Raw genomic sequence first — 15,105 nt, forward strand, 5'->3', positions numbered from 1 at the left:
TGTGTTGATTTTATATCCTGCTACCTTGCTAAACTGGTTGATGGTTTTGATTAGTTTCTCTATGGAGTTTTTAGGGTTTTCCATGTAGATTAACATGTCATCTGCAAATAAGGACAGTTTTACTACTTCTTCCCCTATTTGGATTCCTTGTATGCTTTTCCCCTGTCTTATTGCTCTGGCTAGAACTTCCAGTGTTATGTTGAAGAGCAGTGGTGATAGTGGACACTCTTGTCTTATTCCTGATCTCAAGGAAAGGCTTTCAGCGTTTCTCCATTGAGGATAATATTGGGTGTGGGTTTGTATGGCTTTTATCATGTTGAGGTATGCTCCTATTGCAAGGATTTCAAGGACCTTAAGCATAAATGGGTGTTGAACTTTGTCGAATGCCTTCTCTGCATCTATTGATATGACTATGTGATTATTTTTCTGTCGGTTGATATGATGGATTACATTGATTTTCTGATGTTGAACCATCCTTGTGCTCCTGGGATAAAGCCCACTTGCTCATGGTCTATTATTCATTTAATGCATTGTTGGCTTCTGTTGGTTAAGATTTTGTTAAGGATTTTTGCATCAGTGTTCATTAGGGAGGTTGGTCTGAAGTTTTCTTTGTTAGGTTTTGGTATTAGTGTGGTGTTGGCGTCATAGAAAGTATGGAGTTTTCCTTCTTTTTTGAGTTTTTGGATGAGTGTGTAGAATAGGCCCTGGTTGTTTTCTGAACGTTTGGTAAAATTCATTTGTAAATCCATCTGGTCCTGGGTTTTTATTTTTGGGGAGGGTTTTGATTACTTTTTCCATTTCCTTGCTTGTAATTGGCCTATTTAGTTGTTCTAGCTTTGGGTGGCTGTAGAGTTGTAGGAATTTGTCCATTTCTGCTAAGTTGTCGAACTTGTTTGCATATAGTTGCTCATAGTATTCTCTGATTATTCTTTTGTTTTTCTGACATCCATTTATTTCTGATTTGAATTTTATTATTTCCTGTTTTCTACTGGCTTTTGGATTATTTTGTTGTTCTTTTTCCAGTTCGTTAAGGTGGGACATTAGGTTGTTTCTTTTAACAATATTTTTTAAATAATAGAACTAGGCTTGACTTTTAAAAGCTTTTTAGGATGTGCTTTGTTCATTGCACAAATGATAAAATTCACTCTGATAGTTAATCATGAAAATGTCAATAGATTTCCAGATGAAAGAATGTCATCCACTTTTATTGAGTTTCAGCGCCATCATCATTTCCCTTTTTCTCTCAAAAATCATTTCAGATTGCCATTTACTTTTGTAACTAAGGAAGTAGCTGAAGCCACGTGTAATTGCCTTCTTGCCCAGGCTGAGCAGGCAGACAAGAAAGGAAAATCAAAAGCAGCAGCAGAACGGATGATACTCGAGGAATTCGGACGATGTTTGATGAGCGTCATCAATTCTGCAGGAAAAGCAAAAAGTGACCCTTGTGCCATGAATTGCTAACTCTTGCACAAAAGACTGACAAATGGAACTGTACAGAAATTTAAGGTGCAGGGACACTTGATTTTCTGGAAGATAGTTTAACAATTATTGTATTGTTAATTCAGTCCTTGTGAGGCCTGAAATTATAATATTGAAAGAGAAGAAATTTTAAATGAAGAAGTTAGTACATTTAAAATCTTAGTTAAATTTGCTTATGCCCCTTTTAAATTGAATTTTACTTTATGTATTATATAGATTTTTAATTTGCTTGGGTTTCTTAAGAATTAAGATGTTCTATCCTTCTGATTCTATTGACAAAGAACATTTATAAACTACTATAATTTATAATGTATGGTGTTGTATGGCTTTGTTCCAGTAGAAAACCCCAAAGAAGCATTGGTATTACCCAGTGATCCTTTGGTATTTGACCTATAATATGAGCAGGTAGAAGGTCTACATAAATTCTTATGAAACATTCAAATGGCATTTTGTGTTTAGTAAAGCACTATCTTTTTAAGAAAAATCAATTTTTTAGAGTGATTCTCAATATCTTGTCACTTTGGGAATGCAGAGAAGTATCCGTAAGCACACTTTTAAAAGTCATTTTGATTTTTTAAAAACAAAAAATGTTAAAGAACAAAAAAATTCTCAGTGGGCAGTAAGTTTCTGTAATAAGTTCTGACTAAGAAATGCTCTAGGATGTTTTCATTTTCTTTCAAGGAGGTGGTATGTATTTGAAATAATAAATTGTGAAAGTGATTACTGGGTACTGTTAAAATGAGAGGTACATATTAGTAGTAGTAGCTTTATTATATCAGGTATCAAATTTGGCTTGGATGGGGAAATAAAGAATTTTGAAGCTCTAAGAAATGAATTTAGGGGAGAATTTTTCATCCTTACAAAGTTCTCATTATAGAATCTTGAAACCAATGTGTAACTCTTGATGTACTGAAATGGGCCTTCTAACATAGCTTTCAAAATTGTACCAGGGATTTTTTTATAAGGGAAGCTTAATATGGCACTATTTCTGCCAGTGATTTGATGAGCTGAAGGTATGAGTGTTTTCAAATAATTACTAAAACCACTGAAACCATTTTCAGTAATTCAAAATTCAAAGCTTTGTGAATTTAAGAGCCTATAATAGGACTCTAAACTTTCACAAGGAAAAAAACCATGTTGAAATTCAGGCATTTTGTTAGGTACCTAATCCTCAGTAATTACTAGTAGATGATTATTATTGCATTTCCTACAAGGAATCTATAGTTGTATGTATTACGTGTGTACATATGTTCATATGAACAGCAAGATGTAGGCAATAGAAATTAAGTAATCCAAAAGAGGATTCCGTTATTCATTAAAGTATCTTTTGAAATTTGGATTTATAAAATTCCAGTGCAGTAACTTTAAATGTAGATAGTGCAGACACTCTTAGCACCTCATCTAGTATGTTTAATTAAAATTTGTATAAATGTAAATTAGTGTAAGAGGATAAAATAATATCTAATCAAGTTATTTTTCAAAAGATTACAATACCTTTTTGGTCTAAACCTAAACTTTGTTCATTTTGTACATATCCTGTGTTTAATTCTAATTGCACCTTTGTGATGTGTATTTATATATACAGTGTGCAGAAAATGTTTGTGAATTTGGATTACACTTGTAGATTATGTATGATGGCACTGCTTGAGAATGTTTTGCTTGTAAAAATTTGAAGGTGCAATCAAATGCTACTAGTTTTTCTGATTATCAAGAAGCTATCTAAAGTATTAAGTGTTTTCCTTCCTGTGTAGTTCTAAACATTTTGTATTTAGGCATTTGCATCAAATTGCTGAACAAGATTAATATCCACATTAACGCAACAATTTTAAAAGACTATTGGGGAGGTTGGGTATATAATTTTTTAGCTCTATTTACATCCCAAAGTAGAACGTTTATATTTACTAGAGCTATTCAAAGAATACACTTTTCTATATTGTACAAACAGGACAGCAAATTAAATCATACAGAAAATAAACATTTATACTATTCTGTAAAAAAAAAAGGTTTTGCATTTTTTCTTTAATACCACTTTTAACCATTTAGCATGCCAAAAAAATCTTTAAAAGTAACTGATTTTAAGTAAATTTGTAATTTTGAAAGCACATTACAAAAATATAAATTTATCATTTGCCCCATTATAAACATAAATTGCTTTGAAATGAGAATATTTGTCTTTTCTTTTTTCCAGTTTCTTTTAAGGGCAGCGAATCAGTCTATTCTTTTATTTCAGTGTTTGATATTTTTATGGTTAGTGCCTTTCTTCGCTTCCTTCTCTCTCAGTAACCAAATGCAACCTGTAGGTCTCATCTCGTTTACGAAGTGGGAAACAGAACTTAATATTACAGGTAAAACTAGCAGGGCGGTGACTTTGGGAAGGAACAACTGCTTTAGCTTTTCCATCCTTTAATATGAACAACTGACATTTCTTGGTCTTACATAAAATGTAAGAAAAATTTTTTCTTTTTATTGCTCTGTAACACAGAGAGGTAAGAAAATTCATACTATGTAAATGAAGCTTGAGAACAGGACTTCCAGCCCTCTCTGTGATCATATTGCATCCCTTAAACATTTTATTATTGATAGAGGCATTTTAGAGCAGCAGTCTAAAGGAGAGGTAAGCCAATCAACTAGAAAACTTGGATTATTGGATTATTTTCTGTTCTGTAAATTACTATGAGAGCTTTTTGTTAGGTTCCCTGTAATGCACATTTTATCATCATAGAGCAAATGTAAGCTTTGTATGATCCAAGTGATTTTATTAGATGGGATTTATAAAGGCTTTTTCAAAAATTAAAATTTCCTTTTTAAATATAAAGTTTAATAAAAACATTTAAGTCAGTTTTAGTTTTCACTGAAAAACAGTTAAGTTCTACTTCAGGGTAATCTATTGTAAGGTCACAGACTTTAATGCTGTATTTACTGTACTAAAAGTGTAACCTAACAATATATTAAAAATGTATCACGGTTAAGCTAACTTAAAAAAAATCAGTATAATTCACTGTATCATACAAAAGAAGAAAAGCTATATGATCATCTCAAAAATTACAGAAAAATTACTTTTGATATACAAAATCTATTCAGTTGTATACTCAAGCGAATGAATATTGTAATATATAAATTAAAAAAGAAAAACAGAAAAATCATTTGATAAAACTCAACACCCATAGGATGAAAACAAAAGCAACTTCAGCAGACTAGGAATGCAAGGGGTCTTCAAGATGATAAAAGCATTTATCAAAAGTCTGCTGCTAACATCCTATGAATGAAGACTGAATGTTTTGGGAAACAAGGCAATCTTACTGAACACTGCAATTGAGGTCCCTAACAGTAGCCTCTCTTCCCTCCCCCACTGACCCTAAGATGGCCATGGAAATGAGTAAGAAGACATCTATTTGTGGATGATGTAATAGCCTATATGGAAAAGTCAAAGGATCTTTTTTTTTTTTTTTAATCTACTAGAACTAAGTGAAATTAGCATGGTTAGTATGCAAAATAAGTAACAATGAGCATCTGGAAACAAATATTAAAAATTTCACTTAATAGTAGCAATAAAAATCATGAACAAAATGATGTATAAGATCTGTGCTGAAATGTAGAGAATTTAAAAAAATCAAATGATCTGTAAACATAACTCTGTTCATGAGTTGGAAGAGTCTATTTTTAGATTTCATTTCTCTCTCTCAATTGATCTAAGGGTTCAACATAACTCCAGTTAAAATCCCAGAGGGGATTTTTGTGGAAATTAACTGATTATAAAATTTACATGTAAAGGTACAACTAGGATAGCCAAACATTTTTTTCAAAAAGAAGTTGGAACTCTCACCTGAATTTTAAGATTTCTATGTGGCTAATCAAAATAGACGCTTAGATGAATAGGACAAAATAGAGCCCTGTAATAGACTACTACTTTTGACAAGGGTTTATAAAAGCTATCCACTGGAGAAAGAACAGTATTTTTAACTAGTGATGCTGTGCTATCCAAATGTAAAAACCTCAACTCATTCCACACACCAAAATTAACTTGAAAGTGAGTCATAACTTAAATGTAAAAACTACAGAATACCTAAAAGAAATTTGTGACCCCTAATAAAACAAAGAAAAGCTGACATCAAAATTAATAATGTCCGCTTTTCAAAAAATACACAAAGAAAAAAAAAAGGCTTTGAGAAAACCTATCTGATTATGCACTTTTTAGCTCCAGAATACATAATTCTAAAAAAACTAACCTTCTATAAGACTTGGGCAGGTATTTCATGTGAGATTATGTCAATGGCTAATAAAACACATGAAAAGATTCTCAGCATTATTCACCATTATGAAAATGGAAATGAAAGTCACAGTGAAATATAACTGCACACATACTAGAATGGCTAATTCAAAACAAAATCCTGATAATACCGTGTACTGGGGAACGGAAATGAACTGGGATTTTCGGACATTCCTAATCAAAGTGCAGAGGGTACAAGTTTTTCCAGTTTGTTACTAAGTTAAACATAGACTTACCATATGACCCATTGTGTTGATATAGTGCCCATCTTTATTTGTTCATCAGTTGGACACTTAAAACTTTCCCCACTTTTATAATGCTGCTATGAAATCTGTAGAGTTTTTGCATAGACATGTTTTATAGCTCTATTGCTATCATATTTGTTGAGTCTTCTAGCAACTGTGGTTAAACTTTTGCTAGGCTGCTTTACAAACTGTCTGCCTATTTTATTTTCCCAGAGTATATTGAGGATTCTAGTTTCTGTGCATTCTTTCCAACACTTGTTACTATCTGTTACTATAGCCATTCTAATGTGTATGAAGTGGTATCTCATTTTTTTTCTCATTATGGTTTTGATTTGTATTTCCCATATGATGTTGAAAATATATTTATGTATATATAGGCCATTCATATATTTCTTTTGAAGAAAGTGCTCATTCTTTATCCATTCTGAAAATTGGTTGTCCTCATTATTTGTTATAGGGGTTCTTTTTTATTCTAATTACAACTCCTATCAAATACATGAATTACAAAGCTTTGTGAATATTCACTTCTTTGATGGTGTCCTTTCAAGCACAAGTTTTTAATTTTGGTGAAATCCAATTTATTTTCTGTTGCTTATGCTTTTGGTGTCATGACTTACAAAACTATTACCAATTCCAGTCTTTATTCTATTTTCTTCTAAGACTTTTACAGTTTGACCTCTTTCACTTAAGTCTTGGATCTTCTTGAGTTAATGTTTGCATGTGGATATGAAGTTATTTTAGCAATATATTTTGGGATGAGTAGGAAGAATAAATTTCAGAAGAATATGCTTTTTGTTGTTGTTTTCGCCAAAGAAAAAAGTACAAACATACTGAGTAGAAATTAAAAATCACCCTCGTGAATTATGAAAACGTATTTCATTAAAAAAGTTCAGTGTTGGGCCTCCCTGGTGGCACAAGGGATTAAGTCTCAGCACTATCAAGCTATTGCCAGCTATTGCAGTACAAGTTCAATCCCCAGTCAGAGAGCTGACCCACACGGTGCAGCAGACCTCTGTCTCACCTGCTGCTCTCCTCAGCAGTGTATTTCAATATATCTGCCTGTTCTGTTTTGTTCCCCACTCTGTCTTCGGTGAATCCTCTCTACTCCTGCACCCGTGGCCTACCCAGTTCTTGTATGCATAAATTAATAAAGCTTAAAAAAATAAAAAGCTCACTGTAAAGCATATCACATCAAGTAAATCTGATATAAGACTTGGAGCATTTCTACTAGGGCAAGACTCTAATACTAAAGACAGTGATGGAAATGTCGTTAGTGTTTCTCTAGTTTACCCAGCACTTAAAGAAATAACGCAAAACACTAATTTCTTAAAGTATGAAATATATTATTAGTACATAAGTGAAATGTAACAGCAAAGAACATTAGACACAACTAGTTTTCAATAAAGATCAGGTACAAAACTTGGATTTATATAAACAATAAGTTAAAGGTGGTGATTTACAAATAGGTTTCTTTTAATAAAGATTTATCTTGTTGCATCTAAACTTACTCTATTGAAAACAAAACTATAACATTCAGATTTCACAGCAATAACTTAAAATGTAGTACAATTCTGGTTACCTTGTAAAACTTAAGTCTCTTGAGGTAGAACAAATTTATCAAAATATACTATTTAACCTCAATAAAATCCAATATTTACCTAGTCATTAATCTTTTGCATTTTTCAATTTTCATATTAACTAATTTGTGAACATTCACTCAAGGGCAAAAAGAGTACAGATGTTTACATAGGAAAGTAATGGTGCTTGTTTTGTCCATTAAAATTCTCCCATTTGTGAAAGTGCACGTACTTGTTTTCTGTTTTATCATTTCAAGTCTGAGTGTGAAAAAATGGAGAAAACTGTCCTTAGTATGTTTCCATCATCAGATTTAAGCTTCTAAGTTTCCAGAAAACCCCATTGTCTCAGTCAATCCCTTTTCCAGTTATCAATCACATGCTACAAAATTCTATTTAGCAATGAAAATATGTATCATTATTCTAACCTCTTCCTAAACATGAACAGACCAGAAGGCGTAGCTAGTGATCAAAATAAAGGACTTCTCATTCTCTGATGAATTTTGGGCTCTTCTAATATGAGTCAAGTCAATATCCAGTCCCTTTTCAAAAGTAGTTTTCAAAACCCAGGAAAACAGGTCATGAAAAGTCTATCACCCGTGTTCTCCCCAGACCACAATTCCCTGCTTGGTTGCAGTACAAGGAACTCTACCTCATGGTTCACATGTTTACCTTTGCCTAATAAAGCATAAGCATTTCTATTTTAAGGTACACTGGCAAGGGTTTTTTTTTTTTTGTGGCATTTGATATTTTTTTGCTTTAATTTTCAAATCATCTTAATTTTCATAAAAATTATATTCAAGATCTTTTAAGTATTCTGTAAAATACTAAATCAAAGCTTTTAGAGAATGTCCTTTATAAAAGGTGTCAGTATTTCAGTGACTCCAGTTGTCATTATTTTCTGTGGCTTAAAAGTAGACTGAACAAGTTACAAGTATGTCCAGTTATATTACTCAATGTGATGTTAGTAAATGCAAAGACAGAAGCCACTGCCAATCTGTTTCTACTACTGATTTATGGCTTCCTACATCTTGGGTATTTCTGAAATGCTACAAAACATAACAGAGTTGGAAGCAGAGTTGTTGATATACATAATGAGAAATTATAGTTAATCAGAACTGTAGATTTGTCCATTGTGCTGAATGGTCAATTTATAAAATATGGTGAGCTGCATGTTACATACTAACCACTTATTTTTTAATTAAAAATTTAATATAGTTAGGTCCCTCATATGAATGGATAGCCATCATTACTTAGCAGATGTCTGAATTTGTTGGTATTAACAAAACTTGAACATTTGTAATCCTGTAAAGATGACCAGTGTATCCTTGACAAAGTTTTTATTTCATTTCTTACTGAGTACTGTCTTAAAGGGCACTGAGATATACCTTTAGCTCTGACCTTTAAGAAACAGATTATAATCTCCTTCAGTAACTTTACAAAGTGATTGATGGCACATACTTCTCCATCAAAGAGATGCTCATCTAAATCTACAAAGAGGTATATATGCCCAGAAAGTTCACATAAGATTTTCTGTTGAAGATATAATTCTTCCCTTTTAGGAAGTAATTCAAAATCTGCCAATTTTGAATGAGTTCTTACAACCCGCTCACAAATATTTATTACTTGACACAGACTTTCAGACGGGAAATGCAAACCATTCTTCTTTTTAACACATAACAATGACCCAATTTTACAGGCTCTGAGATCTGACGCATACAGTGCACTGATGCATTCTTCACAAGGTACAAGAGCTGAGAGTCTATCTGCAATATAAGCAGCGCAACGGGTGAGGTTTCGCATGTGATCTGAGAGATCTAGTAGTGCCTCACTTAGCGAACCAGTAGACCAGTCTAGGTAAATATCCTCTTTGTGAAAAAGTGTCTTCATAATACTGATGCCATACTGGCTCTGAACTGTCCAAAGGGCCATGTCTGTCCTTCGATCAACTGAAATGTCAAGGATGCTTACTTCATGTAGAAAAGCTTCATCTTGCAATCTGTATCTGGTCTCCGAATTATGGTAAGCTTTCTGGAATGCCATGCAGGTAGGATTAGAACTGGTTACTAATACCATTTTTAGGAATAATTCTAGATGGTCTTGACTAAATTTGTAAGTCAGAAGATAAGGAAAGGGCATGACCTTTGGAAAAACATAGTTGTGGTAGAGCCATTTTAAGCTCTCAGCATTGAGCAAAAATCCCAGGAATCCTAGTTTTCGCTTACCTTTAATTATTTGATTATTGCTAGTGTCAGACAATGTAACAAAAACAGTTTTGGCTTCAATTAAAACGTGGTTAATTTTACTATAAGTTTCAGGTAATAGAGGTCCTTTAAGTCCCTTTCCATAACAGTTCCTACTATTAAAAATGTCAAACAGATTGTTAATTAAGCGTAAAAAATGGATGGTACCAATGCAGTTTTGAAAAGGAGGGAGGCCTAAGGAGAGCAAACATTCTAATGCACTGGCCACGCTCTCACTGAAGAGTTGGGCAGCATAATTAATTTTCAATACATGGTTTTTCAAATCTGCAAGTTTTCTTGGGATTTTTTCCAAATTTGACAATTCCTGCTCCTCTAGAGCTACCAAGTCCACAAGGTGCTGCCAATGTGCGGTGCCATTAATAAACTGAATGCTTTGAAAATCCTGAAATGCATTTCTTATTAATCTAAGCAAGTGGCAAGAATCAAAAAAGTATGCGATCTGCTGACTAGAAGATGAAGGATGCTGAAATGTATATTTCATGTTGTCTCCATCAATATGTATGCCCAGTGCTTTTGCCATCTGAACACTGTGAGCTGTCGCATCAGATGTCACGGCCAGAACTGTGATCCCTATGTCACTCAGTTTACCAATAGTTAGACGAAGCAGTTGAGCCTGCAAATACCCAGATTCCCTATTTACAAAAAAATAACCAAGAGGTGTTCTCCAGTGACCAGAAATACCCACTGCCATTAACAAAATAGTTTCTGAGGCAAGGGGCATTTCATCAGCATCAAGTTTGCCAAGACCAAAGTCCATAAAGCCTTGCAAATGGTGATTGCTGGGGTCCCACTGAAGTTGTTGCTTGAGAGATATTCCTTTTATTATCAGTGAACAATACTGATATTGCTGGTGTCCATTCTCTACTCTTTGTTGAAGAAAAGAAAAAATGTGGCTATTGAAACCTGGACTGGGTGTGCATTTGGATAACCATCTGGGGGAAAAAAGGAAACTGTAAAACTCAAATGAAGAAATAAAAAAAGAGGAAGATGACTTAAATGGTATTTAAAGAAGCTTAAAATCCCTGTAAATATAAAGCCAACTATAAATAGCCAAATTGTACAGACATTTTCAAGCATATATTCATATTTTACTATAATAGTTTTAACACAGTTTAATATGCAAGCATCTCTTTACAAAAAGTACAGAAATCAATTACCTAGTTGTTTCTAATTGATGTGAACCCACTGAAACAAATTGTTAAAGGGGAAGAAAATTAAACCTGCAATACATCATTTTTTTTTACAGATGCAGGAAACTAGACAGGGGAAGAGCTTACGCCAGCTGGTCAAGATTGTGCTGCCAGTTATGTAAAAATATGAACCTTGCATTCCTGATGCCCATTCATGTTTTGACTTAGTGTTCCTTACAGCCTCACAATATGCCCTGTAAGGACAAGTAAGGTGCCTGCATCTGTTTGGCACTATACAAATGCTGTGCCACTTTCTTGGGGGTTGCTTTTTCTTTTACCCAAGTGTCTCTGACCTTCCAGATTGCTGATTATCCTGTCACAGATTATTCATGATTCTCTTCACTTGGTTCTAATTTACTATCTAATTTTTTACAGATGAGAGAAAGAAATAACCAAGTGTAATAATCTGTCTAAAACAAGATTTCATGAACTTTGAGGTAGAGACAGATGTTCACCTTAACTGAAGTTTGGTTTTGGAACTCAAATTTTTAATTTTTTTAAGGAGTGGCTTAAATTTCTGATTTTGGGGCGTATTTTAGGCTGCCAAGATTTCTTACTGGATAGAGGCCTCTATTTAACTAAGAGTTTCATATGCTCCCAAAGTATTTCATGACCTTCATTTTGACCTTCCAGCCTCCCAAAATGCTAGACAGTGAATTTTTGTTGTTAAGTAGATTTAAAAAAGTAAATAAAAACAAATCTGTAAACCTAGTTATAAAAACAGTATTAAATTTATAAGGCATTACTATAAAATGCTGTTAGTTGTTTCACACTAAGAGAATGATACCTATATACTTGGACCACAAATCCTAAAAAATTTCTTATCAAGATCTGGCCCCTACACAAACTACACAGTGCTAAGAACGTAGCTTTGCATGCTTTGCCTAGAACCAATGACATCAAAGTTAGAATTTGTCTAGATTTTCTAGCATATACAGATATTAAAACTACTGAGATATATTAGAAATTTCAAGATTCAAATTTTATCAGCCAGCGTGACTCTACCACCTGAAATATGCAAAACATTTATCAGGATATCTTCATTCTGTTGGTGACAATGTCACCATAATGACAAGCGCAAATACCACCCAGAAGTTTTTAGAAAGACGAATACAATGTTCGTATTCAAATAGGAACATGAAATACTACAAATAGGAACATGAAATACTAATAACCTTGATGTATAAAATGCAATAAAAGAACGAAATATTTCTTTTATTTATTTAACATCTAAAAAGTAATTCACTTACGTTCTGAGAATGGAAGAGTGAGGCAGCTTAAGAATCTTTCTTACATAATCATAGACTTTGCTACTGCACAAGTAGAGTGTGCACGCAAACTGTTTCATCTCTGTGGAGTAGTCAGCAGTCTCTCTCCAGTTATACAACTCCCACTTAAAATCTGTTAAAATAATTTTATTGTTTGTGATAAAAAATGTACAGTAGCATTTTTAAGTTCAAGTCATAATATTTGAATATTAAATGCCCCAATCATCACATCAAAATTCAAATATAATACAATCACATTTTCACTGAGTTAGTACAGAGATTAACAGCTATTCTTAGGGTCTTATGACCAGTTTCTCCTGTTCATTGTGGATTATTTCACTAGAGAGAGAGAAGAAAAATGTTACATTTTACTATTACATTTTACTATTTATTGGCAGCCTGAGTAGAGATTTGTAGAGGGAACATGGATGAAAATGAAATCACTAGATAAAATTAAATCTCTGGGTCATTAGGCCATCTATTTGTTTTGTTTTTCTTGGCTGCCATTTATCTGAGGTTAAAAATTAGACTGTGTGCCATTCTTGGGACTAGATACTATGCAGTTTGGATAGACAATCTTGCCTACCTTTGAGAGCAAAAACAAAATTCGTCTTGGTAGAGACCACTATGTATTACCTCTCTTCCCCTCTAATAAAAGCACACAATACTCTCCACCTTTGGAGATACTTTCTTTTTTGTGCCTCTTTTTAAAAACCAGGATGCAAATCCAAATCTACTTCTTTCATCAAAGAGTAAATTCACAGTTCCAATTTTGCCCCTTTCAAATATTCTGACTCACAAAGACAACTAGGTAGTCTTTCAGTGTGTAGACACACATATGCACACACATAAATACTATAGAATTCTTTAGAAAGAAATTTTGAGAACCAAACAATTTTCAGGTTCAAAGGAATTTTGCAAATTATCTAATTCAACTCCACTGCAAAAAAGACTTTAGTTACCAATTATGAAGCAGTTAATAAAGAATTTATCAAAAATTTGCAGTAACACAGGAGAGTGCTATTATAAAGTGAAAAATACAGTATTTTGTATCAAGATCAATATTATTGGGAGGAATCAAAAAAAGGCTATATAATTTCTAAGTATTTAGAAAGCTGTCACGTACTTAAAACAGTAACCTGAATTCTAACACTAGTAATATCCACTAGTTTTTTGTGAGTTCATCATTGGTAATAAAATTGTGTGTTATTTTTATCACATATTAATATTTTTTCCTATAATAAACATTACTTTTAAAATGGTAAGACTAAAACAGGATTGTGGAGGTTTCATATCTTTTAGCTTACACTACTAAGCCTTTTCATTTCTCAAAGCGTATTTTCATAGGCAACAACAAAGTAAATTCTTAATGACTTTTCAGAAAAAATGTAAAACTATGTTATAAATATTACAGGTCATTTGGGAATATACCTGAAAATTGTGCTCTTAGCAGACACTCTGTTTCTTCAGAAAGTAGCTTCTCTTCTACAAGTGTATCAATTAATCGTAAATCCTTTCTCTTTTTGATCATCCTGTAGTTTTTTACAGAAACAAGTCTTTTTTTGGACACCTGTAGCATCTGTTGCACCTCGGCCAATTTCTCTGTACCTATTGTCAAAGGTCTCTTCAAACTGTAGTTATGGTCTTCAGCAGCAACCTCTTGGGAGTTATCAGGAAGTGGCTGTTGAAGGATTTTCTGTTTTGCTTTACCTTTAAGATGTACACCTTGAAGAACCTATCAGAGAAATAAAAAATTAGGGTCCTTTTAGAAATACCACACAGAAGGTCAACTATAAAAATACTACCAAATGCAGGGCACTCACCTGACTGCTGTGGACAGCTATGAAAGAAAAGGCTATAATCTTTTCTCACAAGTACAGTCTTTAGGACAATGTAGACAAAGTCTTTCTCCCCCTGCCCCGACCTCTACGGAGAAAAAATTAGTAGTAACATGTTGCTGAAAGTTTCCAAATAATGCAAGGAAGCTGAGTAAGGTAGTGCTGATTTGGGAAGGCTTTGTGGAAGTGCATTCTGAATGGCTCTTTGAAGAGCAATAACATGGCTTGAGGGAGGGGGAAGATTTCTGTGCAAAAAAAGCAGGTATAGTGGGAAGAGCATGGGCTTTAAAATTAAGACTAATCTTGGGCTTGAACTAAGGCTCACTTGCTAGCTGTCACGTATCCTCTACAGTTCCTCTTTTGTAAAACGGGAGTAAATAGGAGTTGGCTTGGAGTCACAAATAAGGTAACTTTTGCCAACCTCCTAGTTCAAGGCCTACACTATTGTAGGCCTCAATAATTATTATTGATTTTACACAAAAGCATGAAAGCAAGATAATGTATTATGGGGTAAGGATATGTGGTTAGATTTTACATCAAGTATATTCTTCTGAATACAGGAATGAGATAACAGTACAGAAAGGACACCCCAATGAGTAAGAGGAAGCTAAGGGTAGTGTCAAGACAACAGTAAGGAGACTACTACAGACTAAGCAGACAGGGAATCTTTAGTGCTGTACAAGAGGTGGCTAAGAGTAAAAGGATAAAATATTAACAAAAAAGATAAAGACTATAACACCAATACTGGTGACTGATTCATGAAACTTCTATTTTCCACATACCTCTTTCTGTACCAGTGGTGATAACTTGGTATATCTTTATTAACATCAAGACGGGGAGAAGCCATAAAAGGGTTTCATAATTTTAAACTACTATGAAATCTATCACTTAAAAAGTAGCCTGACACATCTTCAAACAACTAGCAACAACAAATGTTGGCGAGGATGTGGAGAAAAAGGAACTCTCCTGCATTGCTGGTG

The 15,105-nt window shown here is 33.5% G+C and overlaps 2 protein-coding genes across 3 annotated transcripts in view; one reads left to right on the top strand and one right to left on the bottom strand.

The window, feature by feature from the left end:
• The window catches only part of LIN54 (lin-54 DREAM MuvB core complex component), a 75,639-nt gene extending 72,176 nt beyond the window's left edge, over window positions 1–3,463 (top strand). For both annotated transcript variants that reach the window (XM_012724254.1, XM_004681151.2), the window contains exon 13: window positions 1,260–3,463. In XM_012724254.1, the coding sequence (XP_012579708.1) occupies window positions 1,260–1,461 (202 nt within the window). In that variant the 3' untranslated portion in view covers window positions 1,462–3,463. The remainder of the gene's footprint in view (window positions 1–1,259) is intronic.
• Window positions 3,464–8,696: 5,233 nt separating this feature from the next.
• Window positions 8,697–15,105, bottom strand: part of THAP9 (THAP domain containing 9) — a 13,297-nt gene continuing 6,888 nt past the window's right edge. The window contains exons 3-5 of the mRNA XM_004681162.2: window positions 13,719–14,022; window positions 12,270–12,420; window positions 8,697–10,761 (exon numbers count right to left, since the gene is read on the bottom strand). Of these exons, the coding sequence (XP_004681219.1) occupies window positions 8,793–10,761; window positions 12,270–12,420; window positions 13,719–14,022 (2,424 nt within the window). The 3' untranslated portion in view covers window positions 8,697–8,792. The remainder of the gene's footprint in view (window positions 10,762–12,269; window positions 12,421–13,718; window positions 14,023–15,105) is intronic.

Source organism: Condylura cristata, unplaced genomic scaffold (genome assembly GCF_000260355.1).
Source record: "Condylura cristata isolate star-nosed mole 26May11 unplaced genomic scaffold, ConCri1.0 scaffold00012, whole genome shotgun sequence".
NCBI classification, from domain to species: Eukaryota; Metazoa; Chordata; class Mammalia; order Eulipotyphla; family Talpidae; genus Condylura; species Condylura cristata.